The 19346-nt window shown below is 35.2% G+C and overlaps 1 protein-coding gene across 8 annotated transcripts in view; it reads left to right on the plus strand.

Annotated features, from left to right (window-relative positions):
• The window catches only part of ICE2 (interactor of little elongation complex ELL subunit 2), a 64073-nt gene that overhangs the window by 37392 nt on the left and 7335 nt on the right, over window positions 1–19346 (plus strand). For all 8 annotated transcript variants that reach the window (XM_047863941.1, XM_047863943.1, XM_047863940.1 and 5 more), the window contains 3 exons: window positions 1233–1362; window positions 16628–16712; window positions 18306–18356. In XM_047863941.1, coding sequence (XP_047719897.1) covers window positions 1233–1362; window positions 16628–16712; window positions 18306–18356 — 266 coding nt within the window. The remainder of the gene's footprint in view (window positions 1–1232; window positions 1363–16627; window positions 16713–18305; window positions 18357–19346) is intronic.

Raw genomic sequence — 19346 nt, forward strand, 5'->3', positions numbered from 1 at the left:
GTGAAGACACATAGGAGCCTTATACTTGAGGTTTGGCCCCCTGGAACAAGAACTTATTAAATATGCAAAACCTAAAGTACAGAATTGTTGGAATATTATATTGTGCACTTGAAACTAATATAACACTGTTAATTATACTTCAATTTTTAAAAAAAGAAAAACCTTGTTCTTCATCTCGGATTCTACATTTTAAAAAAGCTATTCCCCGGGTTATGCATATGCACTTTGAAATCTAAGAAACACCGCTTTAAGAGTTTTACAACATTCAAAGGTAATCTTATGAACCAAGCTTACTGTTAAGAAAAATTTTACTGGATTTGAATTGTTCTTACCACCATCATTGTTCCAAGGACACTAAATTTGCCACTTTGCAAAAATCAGGAATTCTGAAACATTTATGAAATATTTTCAAGTATATGAATAGTGACAGCTTAGTATAATTTCAAAAGTACTAACTAGCCATATCACTTTGAATAAATTTCTTGAATCATGTATTTCTCCTTCTGCAGCTGCAAATGAAGAGACTACTATTAAAAGTAGAATATTCTTTGACAGAAATGAGATAACATGAGCATAGTGAACATGACTAACATACTATTTCAGAAGCATGTATATCTTTGCATATACTCTTTTAGACCAGTAATGGCCACAGTTATTTTACTTAATCTATTTAGTGTCCTGACCAATAAACTCTAAGTGGATAATTTACCAGGTATTTAATGTTTGGAACAAAGCCTTTGTATTAATGAAGATAAGGACACTGACAGGTGTTAATGTAGGTATTAATGCCTATACATTCATAGAATGAAAACAAGCTAGTCAGAGCATTTGAGCCTGAGACCATGTGTTTAATGCTTTAAAGGGCCAAAAATTTTTTTCCTTTTTTATCCTCTGAGAATTAATAGTATAAGTCTTTGGTTCCTAGCATCCATCTTTGAACCTTTGGGCAAATATGTGTTATAGGCTCTGTTCCCAGGTTTCTAATGTCACTTAGACAGCCTGATAAAATGTGTGCATATGTAGGGAGGTATGTGGATTTGGGGTGGAGATGGGAGGCAGGTAGCTGTTGGTTCAGGATGTCTTATCTGTCCACCTCGAATTCTACTGTATCTGAACGGATGAAATAAGATTACGTGAAAGTATTTTGAAAGTGGCAGAACTATATAGGCAAATGTATTTGCTATGAAAAGTAAATTAATGGAGCTTTGAAAAAGCATAACCTTGCATTTCAGCAATTTCCGGTTTATGTACTACCCAAAGTGGAATATCAAGCTTGTTATGGAGTTGAAGCTCTAACTGAAAGTGAACTGTGTCGCTTATGGACTGAAAGTTTATTGCATTCCAACTGCTCGTTTTATGTTGGTAAGTTACACAGGAGGCTTTATTCTCCTTTTTAATTCCTTTGTAAAAACATACTTTTGTTAATCAATTATAAATACTTCCATTCTGTACTCTTTGTTTTCAGTTTTCTTATTGTGTTAACATTTTTTTCTATTAAAACAGCATTCCTCCTGCAGACTTAAATGGTGGGGTGTGACTAGTGAGATCAAATGTTTTCATTTCCCTCTTACTCATTGTTCAGTTGTACTTGAATGTCAACATAGTCCTTTTATTTTTAAAATACTTAGTTCATTTTACAGTATAATAAACTAAAACTGTAGAGGTGTTTCTAACAAGCTTCTTTTAAACTGTTACTGTGAACATATTTTGAAATTTTCTTAAAATTATAATGACATTTGAATTTTTTCAAATAACATTTTTTTACTTTGTTTCTGTTTTGCTATTTGAGGGGGTGGTTAGGGATTTGATTTGTGTTATCTGGGTTCACGTACAGTTAACATACTTCACATGAAGGATTACTTACCAGTCATTATTGATATTGCTCCCTCCAAGTGGAATGTCTCATCCCCATGTTTTAATTCATACCATATATCTCAGTCCATCCCAAATATCTCAAGCTGCCCTTCTGTGAAGTCATTTCCTTCTTTTGATGTTTCAAGGTAGTCTTTTTTTCACCACTTTTATGACTTGTTACTTTGTATTGTATTGTTCCTTTTGATACTTATCCTATCTTCCCAGTAGACAGTAAGTAGTTTAAGGTCAGTGTCTGATGAAACTTTGTATTCTCATAGTGCTTAGCGTAATTCCTGGTGTGAAATAACTGTTACGAGTGTGTTTTTCTTGCTTAATCAGAAAAAGGCGACTCATCTGAAAATTTTTTCCATATTTTGGTTAATCAATATTTTGTCTTTACTGTGTAAGAGTATTAATAAGATAACTGATTTGCTCTCTCTGCTTAACTCAAAAACACAAGTGGCTAAATGTCCTGCTTGGTAGTGCACTAGCCCCCTCCTCCTGTTTCATACTCAGTGCCCAAAGTTCTTTTAGTTTTCAGCCACTGACCACAATTGCAGTGTTCCTCCAAAAGACCTCTTGCCATGAAACATACCAACAGTCTTCATGTAAGCTACTTGAAAGCAGTTACTAGCCACATCCATTTTAAGAAAGGATGAAACAAAAACTGAGCACTTAAATCCTGTTTAAAGCACGGAAAGAATAGAGACTCATGACGAAAACAATACAAAGTGGTGGGGTTTTTTTGTTCGATTTCTGATGTACTCTAACATAAAACTGCCATCATCTATATGGCTTACTTCATCTAAAGTATTCTTTGAAATCCAAGTAATTATTGTCCTATGTGCTCTTTATCCTCGGTAAATCTTACCCACTTATAAGCCATTCATTTTAATTTAATGGGATGGTGTATTTGGTTTCTCTGACATTGGTTTGATGAGAAACCTATGTTGCATGGTTGTTTTTTCTTTGGGTTTGGGGATAGGTTTGAATTTTTATGTGGGCGTGAATATGTTTTAAAATGTTGTTTTAAAAGCATCTATGGGTTAGAGGGTTGTTTTTTATTGTTTCATGTTGGTGTATTACTCTTTTAATTTTCAGAAAAATGTTACATCAGGAAGGGAGTGTAGGAGAAAGGGCTCCTAAGTAAGTTTTTTTTATAATTAATCTCTGGAAATACAGAAAGCAACAGTCATTTTTGTTATTGTTGTATCTAGAATGACTGAATATAATTAAAATAAGTTATATATCAGTTGTGAAAGTGGTTTGTGTGACTCATTACTTAATCTCTATAGTTACACCTAATATAATGTAGACTTAGTGGTTTTGGTTTTAAGAAGAGTGTCTGTCTACAGATAGTCAAAAGGTAAAGGAGCTGTGTATAAAATACTTAAGACATCCCACTTCAGAAGTGTTTATTATTGCCCTTTGACATCCAAGTAACAGACTAAATTGGAAATGAGTTGCTAGATATGAGTTACAGTATACCCTTAAAAGCTGTAATGTGTTTCTTTTCAAATATTCTGTTCTTTGATCCTCCCTGTTAATAAGTTAGTTTTCCTCACTACACTCCTCCCAGCCTCCCAAAGTACAGCTTATAGAGTATTGTTGAGTTTTTTTTTTTCTTCTTTGGTTTATTATGTATCTACCACTCACAAACCAAGTTGTGTATTATCAGATGCACTTGAAATGCTCTAAAATCATCCTTAGAAACTATTAAATACATGTGTGCTTGTGTGTGTGTGTGTGTGTGTGTGTGTGTGTGTGTGTGTGTGTAAAATAATAGAACAAAAGAATACAATAGAGCTCTCATTTATGAAGTATGTAATGTGGGTCGACGACTATATATCCATAATTGCTAATCCTCACTATTCTGTGAAATAGATGATGTTTATCTTTGTTTTACAGAGGAAGAAACTAAGGTTCTCTGTGTTTATTGCTCAAGAGTACACAGTTGCTGGGAAATCCAGAATTTATATCCGTATTTCTTCTGATTCCACAGCCTGTGCTTTTTCCATTATAAATAGAGTAGTGGAAATCATGCTAAATGTGGGAGTGAGAAGATATGTGTGTATGATTACTATGTATTTTATAATTGTTTGCCTGAGCCTTTTCACTTATACATAATGAACATAATAATATTTTGTTCAACTTACTTCAGGGACTGTATATACAAACCTTTTTTATTATAATTATTACCTAATATATTGCCCCAAAAGTAGACTTCTTGATGAAAATAGATAACTGCAAGACAATGAAGGAAGATTTTGTATATTTGTGCTGAGGAAAAAGCTTGTAAGCTAGAATTAGGTGAAAATATGGAAGATCATCTTTATGATACAAGAGTTAAAGGATTTCTTATCCAAAAATTAAAAGCAGCCTAAAACAAAGAGCAATAACTTCTCTATACTTACACATAATTTTTAAATATCTACATAGTACTCTTTCCATTCTAAGAAAATAGAATAGTTGTAAAGTACACCATTGACTTGATGTGTTTTTGTCTTCCATTTTTAACTTTTTAAGTATAATACACTTTCAGAAAATGGAAAGAATATAAATGTACAAATCAAGGAATTATAACAAAGCCAGTACCTCTGCAACTAGTACCCAGATCAAGAAGCTGAAAACTACCAGTGACCCAGAAGATCCCCAAGTGATCCTTCCCAATCATTGCCTTCTTCCTCTTCTCCATTTGTAGTCATAATTCCAATGTGATAGTCTTGTTTTCCCACTCCATACACATGGAGCCATAAAATAGTAGTTTTTTGCTTATGCCTTCTTTCAATTAACATAATTTTTGAAATTTATCCATGTTGTGTGAAATTTATCCATATTGTTACTGTATGTAACACTAGTTTACTTTTGTTATTTTGACATATTCCTTTATAAGAATATACTACAGTTTATCCATTTAACTTTAGGAACCTGTCTGTGTGGTTTCCATTTTAATGGAACTCTGAACATATTTGTAAATGTCTACTAGTGCATGCATACATATTGCTGTTGGGCATATGCCAAGGAGTGGAATTACTAGGTTATGTATGCTTTCAAATTCAGTAGATAATTTCAGAAAGTTTTCCAAAATGATTGAGACAACTTACACTTATATTAGCAATATGTGAGGGTTCCAATTTTTTTCACATTCTTGCCCATACTTGGGCTTCTCAGTTGACTTAATTTTAGCCATGCTGGTAGGTAGATAGTATTATTTCATTATTGTTTTACTTTGCCTTTCTTTAGTTGTTTATGAAGTTGGACACTCTTTCATGTGATTGAGCATTTGGATGTTCAGTTTTATGAATTGCCTATTCAAACTTCTTGCTCATTTCTCTGTTGTGACATTTTTGTTTGTTTGGTCCTTCTTTATTGGTTTTAAATGTTACAGATATTTTTCTCCCACTCTGTAACTTGCCTTTTCAGTCTGTTACTGCTATCTTTTGAACTTAACTATTTCCTTTATGATTAGTGCTTTCTTTGTCCCATTTTACTTTTTTTTTTTTTTTCAAAGTTTTTTATTTATTTTTGGGACAGAGAGAGACAGAGCATGAATGGGGGAGGGGCAGAGAGAGAGGGAGACACAGAATCGGAAACAGGCTCCAGGCTCTGAGCCATCAGCCCAGAGCCTGACGCGGGGCTTGAACTCACGGACCGCAAGATCGTGACCTGGCTGAAGTCGGATGCTTAACCGACTGCGCCACCCAGGCGCCCCTCTTTGTCCCATTTTAAACTGCATCCCCCGGCAAGATCATTAAGATACTCTCCTATATTATCTTCTAGAATCTTTGTTTTTTTTTTTTTCTACCCCTTCTATTTAGATACACAGGTTATGTGGTATTTTATGTGGTATTTATGTGGAATATCAAGATCATATTTTCAATTTTTAGCACTCTTTATTGAAAATACCACCCTTTCTCTGCTGCTCTCCAATGCTACTTGTATTATAAATCATATATGTGAATCTAATTCTCACTCCCTGTATGTCCTTCAGGCAGTACCTGTTTTAAGTACTCCACCTGGAGTAATTACTTAATTTTTCTACCTACTCTAGCTAGACAGTTAACACTGTTTAAATCACTCTAGCTTTATAAAATGTTCTATGTTGTAAAGTGAATGTTGTCAATTGGTTTTCTTCAGGAGTTTCTTGGCTATTCTTGGCCCTTTGTATTTACAAATTTTGGAATCAGCTTGTCAGTTTCTACCAACAACAGCAAGAATGGGATTTTTGTTAGCAACTGCATTGACTCAATGTGTAGCAAATTGATAGCTTCACAATAACATATCTTCTAATCTATGAACTTTGTATATTTCTCTATTTATATCTTTAATTTCTCTTAGTATTTTACGATTTTGTATGTAGAGATCTTGTATATCTTTTAAGTGCATTTTGTTGGTATTTGGTATTTTTAAGCTATTGTAAATGGTATTTCTGACATTTTACTTTCTTATGGTTTGTTACTAAAATATAAACTTTATTTGCATGTTGATTTTGTATATTGATCTTCTATCTAACAACTTAGCTAAACTCACTTATTCATTCTAATGACTTAGATGTTTTAAGTAACCAATCATGTCTTCTGCAAACAATGACCATTTTATTTCTTCTTTCCAACCTTTATACCTATTTTTCCTTGCCTTCATTACCTAGCACTTAATTAGAGGGTGAATAATGGGCATTTTAACCATATTTCTAATCTTAAGAGGGAAGGTTTTCAACATTTCACCATTGCGTTTGGTATTTTGCATAGGTTTTTGTAGATACCTTTTATTATAATAAAGACGTTCCTTAGTATTCCTAGTTTAAGAATTTTAATCATGAATGGGTAAAAAAAAAAAAACTATCAGTTATTTTCTTCGCATTTGATGTGTTGCTGTGACTTTTTTATTCTAATGTGACATATCCTGTTGATGAATTTAAAATGTTAATCCAACCTTGGTGCCCCTGGGTGGTTCAGTTGGTTAAGTGTCCATCTTGTTTTCGGTTCAGGTCGTGATCTCATGAGTTCATGGGTTCAGGCCCCACGTTGGGCTCCATGCTGACAGTATGGGGCCTGCTTGGGATCCTCTGTCTCTCCCCCACTTGTGTGCACGTGCGCTCTCTCTCTCTCTCTCTCTCTCTCTCTCTCTCGCTCTCTCTCTCAGAATAAATAAATAAATTTAAAAAGAACATGTTAATACAACCTTGTGTTCCTGCCATAAACCCAGCTTGCTCGTAATATATTATTCTTTTTATATATTTGCGGATTTAATTTAATATTAGTATTAATTTTGTTAATATTCTGCCATCTGTGTTTATGAGTGAGATTGGTTTGTAATACCTTGCCTAGATGTCGATATTAAGGTTATGTTTATGTCATAAAGTGAGTTCAGATGTATTCCCTCTTCTTTTCTTATCTGATAGAATTTCTGTAAAGTTGGTGTTAATTCTTCTATAAATGGTAAATTTTACTTAGGAAGCATGTGAGCCTAAAGTTTTCTTTTTTGAGAAGCTTTTAATTATCAATTCTGTTTTTAAATTAGTTTTAGAGCCATTCAGATAGTTAATTTCTTGCATCAGTTTCGTAGCTTGTGGTATGTGTATGCTTTTAAGAAATGTTTTCAGTTTAAATTTTGAAAAGTACTGGCATAAAGGTCTTCATAATATCCTCTTCTCTTTTAATGTCTGTAGTACCTATAGTAATTACCACATATTAGTAATAAATTTGAGTTTATATATTACTTCTATTTGACTCACTGGTTTAGAGACCTTTGTCTTAGTGCTTTCTTGTGAATTGAATATATTTTTATTCCATTTATTCCCCTTTATTAACAGAATAGTTCTTTGTTAACATAAAAATATATATACTCTTTTGCTACTTGTTTTTTTCTTTTCTCTTTTACTCCTCTTTTAAAGGTTACTCTAGGTGTGCCAATACAGTAGCTCCTAGCCACAGGTGACTATTATAAATTTATTAAAATTAAGTAAAACTTAAAATTCAGTTTCTCACTTATACCAGCCATATTTCAAGTGCTTGAAACTTGCATCTGGTCACCATATGGGACAGTGCGTATATTTCCAAGCATCACAAAAAGCTCAGTTGGAGAGTGCTACTTTAATAATTTTAACATGCATCCCTGACTTATCTCCATTAAAAAGTACTCTAGTCTTTTCTCAGACAATAGTATTTTATTTTTGTATACATTATTATTAGTATATACTTTTGATATTCATTTACATTTATTCATGTTATTTACCTGATTTACTGCTTTTCTTCTCATATTTCTAAGATTCAAACTAGTGTCATTTTTCCCTGTCTGAAGAATACCCTTTATATTATCTTTATTACAGATATGTTAGTGACAGAGAATCCCAGTTTTTATTCATCTAAAAGGTTTATTATTATTATTACTATTATTGTTGTTGTTGTTGTTGTTATTATTTCAACTTTATTCTTGAAAAGTCAGCTGTCCATGTTAATTTTTTGCTCCTTTGAAAGTAACAAGTCTCTTTTCTCTGGCAGACAAAATTTTATCTTCCTCCTGGTTTTGAACAATTTTCCCACAATGTGCTTAGTTTAGATTTTCTTTGTAAATATTCCTTTTGGGGTTCATATTTCTCCTTGAAAATGTGACTTGATGACTTTGAACAATTTTGGAGAGTTCTGTCATTATGTCCCCAACCATCATTGCTTTTCCATTGCCTCTCTTTCTCCTCCAAGATTTTAGTTGCAGTGTTATTATCTTATTGTAACCCTAATGTCCTATATTTATTTTTCTTTATTTACCTTTCCTTTTGACTCTTCATGCATCATGTTTGATATTTTTTTTCTACTTCATTAATTCCCTCTTCATCTGTCCCTGATACACTATTTAACCCATGACTTGAGTCCTTAATTTCAGTTATTGTTTTTTTCAGTTTCAGATTTTCTATTTGGCTCTTTCCTTCTTTCTTTCTTTCTTTCTTTCTTTCTTTCTTTCTTTCTTTCTTTCAGAGAGGGACAGAGCTCGTGGGTGAGCAGGGGAGAGGGGCAGAGGAAGGCAAAGGGAATCTTAAGCAGTCTCCACACTCAGTGTGGAGCCTGACATGGGTTTGATCTCATGACCCAGGATCATGACCTGAGCCAGAATCAAGAGTCACCCACTCAACTGACTGAGGCACCTAGGGGCCCCTGCATTTGCTTCTTTTTTTACAGATTATAGTTTTCTATAGAAATTCTCAATCTTTCCTTTGTCATAGTAGGTAAAATTATTTTAAAATCTGTGCCCAGCGCCTCTGTTTTCTAGATTTCTTGTGGATCTTTTCTATTTTCTTTTATGTATTAGTTTCCTAGGACTACTGTAACAAAGTACCACAAAGTAAGTGGCTTAAGACGACAGATATTTCTTGTCCTGGAGGCTAGAAATCCAAAATCAAGGTGTCACTGGATCATCCCTCCGAAACCTGTAGGAGAGAATCCTTCAGAAGATAGAATGCTTTTTGTCATCTGGTATTTGCCAGCAGTTGTTGACATCTTTGGATTGTAGATGCATCACCCTTATCTCTTGTTTCTCTCATCAAAAGGCATCTTCTTCCTGTGTCTCTGTCTTCTTCTTATACAGACACCAGTCACTTGGATTAAAGGCCCACCCTACTCATCTTAATAGGACTTCATCTTAATCTTTAATTATATCTGCTATGATCCTGTTTCCAAGGAAGGTCATGTTCTAAGGTACTGTGGATTAGGGATTCAGCATATCTTTTGTGGGGGACACAATTAATCTCACGTTTCTTTTTTTTTTTCCATGTTATTTCATTGTATGCCAGGCTGTTTTTTATCATGGGCCAGCTGTTATATATGAAAAATTGTAGAGATAATGAGAAAGCTAAAATGTATCTTCCTCTAGACAAGACTACTTAAAGAAAACGTTTTTTTTATTTGAGAGAGAGAACTTGCGAGTTGGAGAGAGGGGAAGAGAGAGAGAGAGAGAGAAAGAGAATCTCAAGCAGGCTCCACACTCACCATGGAGACCAATGCAAGGCTTGATCCCACCACCCTGGGATCATGACCTGAACTGAAATAGTCAGATGCTCAACAGACTGAGCCACCCAGATGGCCCTAGACAAGATTACTTGCAATCTACCCTAATTCACATATAGGGAGTTAGATCATTTAAAGCTTGACTTTGGACCCTAGAAAGACCAGTCTGTTTCTCACTTACTGCTAGGGTATTGCTATTCGGGGTCTGTATAGATAGGAGTTGATGTAGCAGGACTGACACTACCAATCATTGGAAAGACCTGTGTAAGGTCTTGTACAAGACCTTGGTAAGGTCTTGGAAAGACCTGTGTAAGACCTTGCAAGGCTGGCTCTTAGCTGATATGTGGGAACTCAGCTAGTAAACCATTCTCTATACTGATAGAAGACTTTGTCTAACTGATAAGGATAGGTCATAGTACCCACACTGTACAGACAATATGGCTTATCTTGAACATCTGCTTTCCTTTGAAAGGTGAATTTTGGTATGTGCTAGGCAGTGGGCACCTACATTATGAACCTCCAATAAAAACCTTGAGTGCTAAATCTCTGATGAGCTTTTCCAATATACAAAAAAAAAAAAAAAACTTGTTGCTGGAAGAATTAAGGTGCATCCTATGTGACTTCAGTAGGAAGGGACTCTTTGTTTTTTAATTGTGGTAAATATACATATTTTAGAATAACCTAGAATTTACCATCTTAATCATCGTAGTATCCAATTCAGAATACATTTTTAGCGTACAATTCAGTGGTATGAAGTACATTCATTTTGTTATGCAGCCATCACCACTGTCCACTTCCAGAATTTTTTCATCATCCCCAAACAGAAATTCGAGAGAGACTCATAGATTTCAACTGGTTTCCTCTGGACCTCACTCCACCCACCTTTTCCTTTTGGTCATTTTTCTTTTGCTTTGTATCCTTTTACTGTAATACGTCTTATCCATGAGTACAGCTATATGCTAAATCCTATGAGTTCTTTTAAAGAATCACCAAATCCAGGGACCCCTTTTTACACAAGGTCCCAACTCAGAGTTTAGGTGTTCACTTCATTGATAGATCCCGAAATACAGTTTTGTTCCTCTGATTCTGAGAGACTATTGAAAGCCCTGGTTCATTTCTTAGCCTTTCATTGCTTTTTCCAGAGAAAAGCAACCACAAAGACCAGGCTCACATCTCTAGGTTTCTTTCCTCTAGTTGGCTTCATTTACTCTTTACCCACACAAATGTATTCCCAATCCCTTTTCCTGGTTGCCACTAGTAAACTTTGTACTTTAATTGTATCGGATGCCCGTCTTTGGGCTTCTTGTTGATTGATCATATCTCAAGCTCCTAAAACAGTGTCTGGCACATGGAGATACTCACTTATGTTTAGAATGAATGAGGTTGCCTTTGATTACTGGTTGAAGGAACAGTAAAAGTCAAGGAAAAGGGGAATGGTAAAAAACAAACCATTGAATTTATATACTTTGTTCTTTTTGTCCCTAGGTGTGCATAAGATAAGCCACTGGGATGTAGGAAGAGAATATTGTAACTCTTATTTATTTGTTCTCTAAAGAAAAATTAAACATTACTTATATTATTGATAAATTGTACTCTGTCTTTATGTTGTCATACAGTCCTGTCACGTATAATACTGAAAATAATCTTCATTATCTCCACATAGCACACCTCTAGAGAGACATTGTATTCAATCCCTTCCTTGTAAACAGCCACCCCAAGAGTTGTGCCGTACAGCATCCTTGGGTATGTTAAGTATGATTTTCTTGCCAAAAATGAAAGATGTTACTTTTTTTAATGTTTATTTATTTTGAGAGAGAGCAGGGGTTAGGCAGAGAAAGAGAGAAAACCCCAAGCTAGTTCCATGGTCAGTGCGGAGTCCAACACGGACTCAAACCCATGAACAATGAGATCATTACCTGAGCCAAAATCAGGAGTTGGTTGCTTAACCGACTGAGCCACCAGGCGCCCCAAAGTGCTTTTGTAAACAAAAGCAAACAAAAAACTTACATATCTGTATACTTTAAAAACTTGGAATCAGATTAGAAAAAAAAAAAAAGAAACCTCTCTTGAAATCTTCCAGAGAGCCTCAAGGATAGGAATGCAGGCCCTGTCATAATGTTTGTAAGAAAAACTGGTTAACAACAGGGAAGATGGACTTTAGTAGAATTCAGACAAAGACTTTTGTGTAATTGGTGTATGGTGTTAAAAACAATCACTGTCACTCTTCAGCAAGCCCAGCAATGAGCCATTTGCTGCATTTAGATCTTTGTATCATTGGATCTTTTTTTAGCTCTCACAGACCTGTAGTAAAATGAATTCAACTTTTTTTTTTTTTAATTTTTTAATGTCTACTTATTTTTGAGAGAGAGAGCGAGCAAGCAAGGGAGGGGCAGAGAGAGAGGAAGACACAGAATTTGAAGTAGGCTCTAGGCTTCAGCTGTCAGCACAGAGCCCGATGTGGGGCTTGAACTCGCAAACCGCAAGATCATGACCTGAGCTGAAGTCAGATGCTTAACTGACTGAGCCACCCAGGCACCCCAAAATGAATTGAACTTTTAATCCATCCTTCAAATAGTTGTATCACACAGCATTAAACCAAGATTTCTCAAAACAAAGCATAGTTATTCATACATTGTATATTATTTTAACTTTTCCAAAATAATTTGCTCTGTTTTAAGTGCTCTAAGTTTTTGATGTGTGTAGACCACTGCTATAAGCAAAAGAGAAAAGAAAAGTTCAGAATAATTAAGTAACTTATTCATAGATACAGAGTTTTTCAGTTGGCAGGACCAGGATTCATTCAGTTTTTAAGTGTTAATAACTTTGCCATAACACTAAAAAGGCCTACGGAAGAATTGGGGGAGGGAGGTGTAGGTGTTAGATGTAACAAAAGTGAAGTACTTTGTATGTGACAATACTAATCAGTGTAAATTAAAACAACTGATTTTACTGTGTTCTAGAAACTGAATTCTTAAAGTCTTGATTAGAAACTTTCCAAATGCTCATATTCATGCACTCATGCACCACAGTCCTTTCTCAAATGTGGCCTGAGTTTTCCTTTTGACCATTGCTAGCCACTCCTCTATTTAACTTAAGCATTTTGTTATTTTTTTCCCCATCCAACCCTGTGATCTCAAGATTTTGAGGAAATTTAAGATGGTTTTTCCTCAGAAATCAAAATTGGGGAACAGTGCATTAGATCTTTTGGAGAAAACAGTGAGGATAGAGTTTATCTGCATGATTGAGCGATTAAGATAAAACTTACCTTACAAGAAAAGACAGTGATATAAGATCGGAGTTACTTTCTTTAACTGAAGAGCACGTTGGTTTGTAGGACATGCGTTCAGTGATTTTCAAATTTGATTGTTCATCAGAATCACAAGTAGGGCTTGTGAGAGTAGAGATTTCTGGCCCTGACTCTATAGTGTCTAGCTCAGTAGGTCTGGGAGGGGACCTAAGGCTTACCATTTCTAGCATGTTTTCTGGTGCTGCTGCTGTTGCTGGTCTGGGGACTGCACCTTGAGAACCACTTCTGTAGCTCATAGTCTCTTTTTCAGGTAGAATAAATGTACTGGGTTTTTTTTGTTTGTTTTGTTTTTTTAATATATGTCTGCTTCTTTACCATGAACAAGTTCTCTTCTCCTCAATTGTAGTATTCTTTTTATCCTCAAACCCCTTAAAAACATTAAGAGTTACTCCTTAAAGAAAATTCCTGAAGTAATCTTACCACTTGTGTATCTACCTTCTAATCCTTTTTATATATCAGTTCTATATAAATGACAAAAGACAGGCCTGTGAATTTGCAGTTTTAAGATACACCAGTTTCAGTTACTTTGGTATATTTACTGTAACTAATCGTATAAACTCCAGACTTCACTGCTGACTCTCCAGTCCACACAGACGCACATCATGACCAGTGACCGGTTATGTCACATTTTCCAGTCTGTCAGTGGTCACTGTGTACCTGTGTCCCGAGTTCACACACAGAAAACAAAGTGTGTCGTTGTGTTCCTTCCTTGCCTCCCAGTGATAAACTCATGACATTTTACAAAAGTGGATAATCACACAGATAGTTGGCCGACCACGATTAAAGCACAGCCAAGAAATATACAGCGATACTGCTGGAAGTGCAGTTGGAATTGAACAGAAGTGGGGTTGCAGGAGAAATAGCCAACCGTGGGAATGTCAGCACCGCTGCTGTTCAAGAGAGTGCAGATGTGTCGCCATGGGAATGAAGTGAAGGCCAACTTAGGGACACAAATGAGGAAAGTGGTTGTGACATAAAGGATGAAAAAGTGACACCAGCATAAGATTTTACATTAAAGGAACTCTTGGAGATGTTTCCTGACATCAGAAGTATAGAGGATACAATGTTGGAAGCTGATCCTAACTTAGAAAGGAGTATGACAGTTCACAGCATAGAAGAGATGCTTGCTTTCTATCATAAGTTGTACCAAAATAAGGTGACAAGCAGTGTTCAAACTGCTCTTGATAAGTTCTCTATAAATAAAATAATCTTCAGTGTTTATAATGTTGTGAATTCCAGTATATAAATAAATATTAATTTTACTCTCTTTTTCATTTCCCTAAACATTTACAATTGATGGGGAATTCATAATGTTTTGACAAAAAGTTTTAATGGTTATGGAACAACTGTATTTTCCAGCTGATCATTAAAATTGCTTGCATGGCTTCAGTTTGTATGGTTATTTTTATCATCCCATACTGCATGCAAAGCAAAGATTGCCTGTGTGTATGTGTGTACGCATGTATAGGTGTGTTTGAATATATGTATGATTTGATGCATGTATAGAAAGCCTTTAGTTGTGTTACACAAAGGCTTTATTTGTACTCTGTAAAGCAATTTTTCCCACCTTTGGATAGCCCAGTTTGATGTACAAGAGATTGGTCATGGCTGAAGGGCAGTGGCCAAGAAACTTTCCGTTCCAGGCCTTCCTCGGCTGCCCCAAGGGCTAAGGAGATAAATATCTCAAGTACACAGGAGTCATTTGAGGCCCACAGGTGAAAATGCTCAAATATTGAGAGAATTGTAAACTCCTTGAAGAAGTAGGGCTCCTATAACTTAGTCTGGCCTTCTCTATAGAGTTATCTTTGACCATATTTGACATATACTATATTTTTTACTGAGATTTCTTTAAAAAGATATGACTTATTAATCTCCTCAAAGGCATATTTAGTAAATGTCTAAATATATTTTATTATATTTAATACTCCCTTTCTACAGTTATTAAAGCAGTTATTAGAAATGCCACTGTATAGGGGCGCCTGGGTGGTGCAGTCGGTTAAGCATCCGACTTCAGCCAGGTCACGATCTTTCGGTCCGTGAGTTCGAGCCCCGCATCAGGCTCTGGGCTGATGGCTCGGAGCCTGGAGCCTGTTTCCGATTCTGTGTCTCCCTCTCTCTCTGCCCCTCCCCCATTCGTGCTCTGTCTCTCTCTGTCCCAAAAATAAATAAAAACGTTGAAAAAAGAAATGCCACTGTATAATGAGTGTTAGAAATGCAGAGGTGAAACTAAAACTTGGCATAGGAAATAACAAATGGACGTAGGACAAATGGAGTCATTGTTTTAAGGTAGAGCATCTGATAAAAATGTTTCTAATTCTTTTTATGAGCACAAAGCAAATGAAAGGGAGCTATATATAAAAATGACATGTGCATTTTTTGTTGTCCCAGTGATTGACGTCAGCTTCCCAGGTAATGTGTTTTGATAGCTAAATATTGCAAGTTAAAAAATAAAGACAAAAAGTGATATTTTCAGCATTGGTGAGTGTTACATTCTTGTCATACTAATTGATGTTTTTAACTCTGGTACAAAGCATGGTTTTTGTATTGACTTGATTTTGTAACATTTAACTCAGGGCTTTCATTCTTATTTTCCGTAACATAATGTCCTTAAGTCTATCTATATTGTTGTAAACAGAATTTCCTTCTTTCTCATGGCTAATATTCCATGTTTTATGTATACCACATTTTTATCCATTCATCCATTGATATATGCTTAGGTTGTTTCCATATGTTGGCTTTTGTGAATAATTAAGCTGGATTTTTATAATCTAATTCTTATCTTAACAACCAGGTGTGTGTTAGAGATGTGGAGAACATACCCAAACTATAAATCTGACTATCCGCTTACTTTGATAATAGATACATATTTCTCTAAAAATTTAATCTCTATGAAAATGCAACGTTAATAGGAAATAGAAACACCAATATTGTAAGTTAGGGTTTTTTTTTAATTTTATTTATTTTGAGAGAAAAAGAGGGTGTGCACGAGCAGGGGAGGGGCAGAGACAGAAGGAGACAGAGAATCCCAAGCAGGCTCAACACTGTCAGCACAGAAACTGACATGGGGCCTGATCTAATGAACCGTGAGATCATGACCTGATATGAAAACAAGAGTCAGACGCTTAACCAACTGAGTCACCCAGGCCCCTTATCAGTTGTTACTCTTAAATCTGGGACTTAGAGGTTAGTTTTTGGTGTGCATATGCGTAAACTTTTCTATATTCAGCAAATATTTTAGAATTAATATGTATGTCTTTTATAATCTGACTTTAGTGTCATTTTAAAATGCAGCTTTACTTAATAAACTTAATAAAATGTATAATTCTCTTTTAGAACGTAAAATTCCTTTGCAGGTGTTACATTTTTGTAAAAAAAAGTTTTTGTAAAAACATCTTTAAGGAGACTGGATAACTTTTTTTTGTTTTTCAGTACTGCAATTGTTCTTTTTAAGTTTGATATTTTATTTTAGGACATATTGATGCATTTACTTCAAAGCTTTTTCTGCTAGAAGAAATTACCTCAGAAGAATTAAAAGAAAAACTCTCAGCACTCAAGTAAGAAAGTTTGCTTTGTGGTGGGATTTTAAAAACTTGTTAATATGATCACTAATTTTCATTTATCTCTAAATATTGGTTAAATTTAAATCATTTATTTTCAAGACTTTTATACCTTTTATACATTGAGGCTTCCCCTGACCCAGTTTGTGATCCATCTGTATTAATCATCTGCATTTTCCAGTTAAATAGAATACCAGTGGTTCCAGTCTTTCTACTTCAGACAGAGAAGGCTAGAGGGAGAGTAGTAGCCCAGCATCTGGGAAGTGCATGAGAGCACACGTCACTCCTTTTCAGGGATGGGAAAGAACAGTACAGTCCTAGACTCGTAGCTCCAAGCTTTCTATTTACACATCCTGACTTCTAAAAGTTTCCCCTGTGCCACGGATGACTGTACATCAGATTGAAATGAGTTTATTGTGCTCAGGACTCCACGTACCAAAATGCAAAGGAACATAACTTACGAACGTTATCTAATTTGTATGTCACAGCTTTCGAGAAAAGACTGGTGGTAGTATTATCCCCATTTTACATGTTGGGAAGCTGGGCCTTAGAGTGATTTGCTCCAGAGCACACAGCCAAGCTAGAGTGATAACCTTGGTAGTGAAGATGTTTGATTCACCGGTAGGATGAGCACTGTCCTGACTCATACTGGTTGCAGAGTTCCAGCTTTGGGGCTTGACACAATTTTTGAAGGATTTCAGATTCAGTCTTGAATTCTCTGCTTGTTCTCAAAAATGTCCACTTCTATTATAAGGACTACCTCTTTTGAGGGGTAATTTTTTTTCTTTACATGAATAAAAAATGTTTTCCATGCATTACTCACTGCCTGCCCCACCATTCCCAATGAAACCTATTTTTAAATAAATAGTTGAGGAATGAATTTAGGTCTAGAAAAGATACAAAAGAAATATATTTCATTTCCTTTTAACTATCCTGTCGCCACTCAGTGGCTTCTCTGGCATCACACATTTAAAATACCTCTCAGTTACTTTGGAAGCTAATTCACCACCTTCTCTAAAAGGCAAGCTCTTTGCAGATTAGTTCTGCTGAAGACTTCTGAATATTTTTAAAGTTTATAATTTGAATATAAAATTGTGATCTCTTTACATCTGATTCACACAGGTCAAATACTTTATGATTGTGAAGAGAAATCAGGAAATGGCAAAAATTAAGTAAATTTTTAAGTCTTTTAAAACTTTTTTTTTAACGTTTATTTATTTTTGAGACAGAGAGAGAGAGAGAGACAGAGCATGAACGGGGAAGGGGCAGAGAGAGAGGGAGACACAGAATCGGAAGCAGGCTCCAGGCTCTGAGCCATCAGCCCAGAGCCCGACGCAGGGCTCGAACTCATGGACCACGAGATCGTGACCTGAGCTGAAGTCGGACGCTTAACCGACTGAGCCACCCAGGCGCCCCAAGTCTTTTAATTTAATCATATTTTTGGCATTCTCTATTTTCTATTATTTTATGGGTTTTGTTTTTTTTTTTTGCTTTGTTAATGAGGGTATTTCTCTTTCTGAGAAGCCACAATTGTTAAGAATACCTTTTTTTTTAACATTTAACTTTACATGAATTTCTTCTGTTTAATAGGATTTCAAGTTTATTTAACATCCTCCAACACATTCTAAAGAAATTGAGTAGGTAAGTATTTTTTGGACATTTTGCGTTGATATGTATGATTTTCTTGGGTGAAAATTCATAGAAACTTGGAATATATTCTATTAGGGGTAGATAAAAAAAAAAACCAGAAATGCAACATTTATTCTATTTTGTCAAGATTTAAATTGTGAAAATATAAATAAAAGGATAATATAATAGTACCCAGCTTACTAGTAAATAAACATTTTTCTGTAAGGCTCTGTTGTATTGGTTTCCTATTGTCACTGTAACAAATTACCACAAAGTTACTGGTTTAAAACAGCGCAGACTTACTCTTCTACAGTTTTGGAGGTCACAAATCCAAAATCATTTTCACTGGTCTAAACTCATGTCAGCAGAACTGATTCTTTTTGGAGGTTCTAAGGTCATAGTCATATTCCTTGATTTGTGGCCTCTTTCTCCATCTTCAAAGTGCATCATTCAAATTTCTGCTTCCTTTGTCACATTGCACCTTAATCACATTTGGAAAGCCATTGAAGGTAACATTCCAAAGTTCTGGAGATTAAGATGTGGATATTCTGGGGGCCATTAAGGAGCGTAGCCTAGCTATATTGTTTATATATTCAGGATAAGGAAGCAACATAGAGCTGGTGTTCAAAACTCAGTAAGTCCAGAGAAATCTTGAATATAGATTCCCCACCTGAGTATTTTTATCAGACTGTTTCATTATGTGAACCTTTGCATTCCTGTTATGCCCTTACTAAAGATAAACTAAAAAACAATTCAAGAGTCTGAACTAAAAGTGAAAAAATCTCAAACTTCTGAGTCTTCTACTTATTATGCAACTTATTATGTTAGTTTCCTTATTTATAAAATGATGGTGTTGAGTTTATTAATTTCATAGGTACTGTTCAGTTCTGTGATTCTGTGGCAGAAATTTTATTTTGTGTACTGTGTTCTTCATGTGAAGCACAGTACTTATACATGACATTTGTCAGATGCTTTTTGAAATTTTATTATCGATATCTTAGT

Source organism: Prionailurus viverrinus, chromosome B3 (assembly GCF_022837055.1).
Source record: "Prionailurus viverrinus isolate Anna chromosome B3, UM_Priviv_1.0, whole genome shotgun sequence".
Lineage (NCBI taxonomy): Eukaryota > Metazoa > Chordata > Mammalia > Carnivora > Felidae > Prionailurus > Prionailurus viverrinus.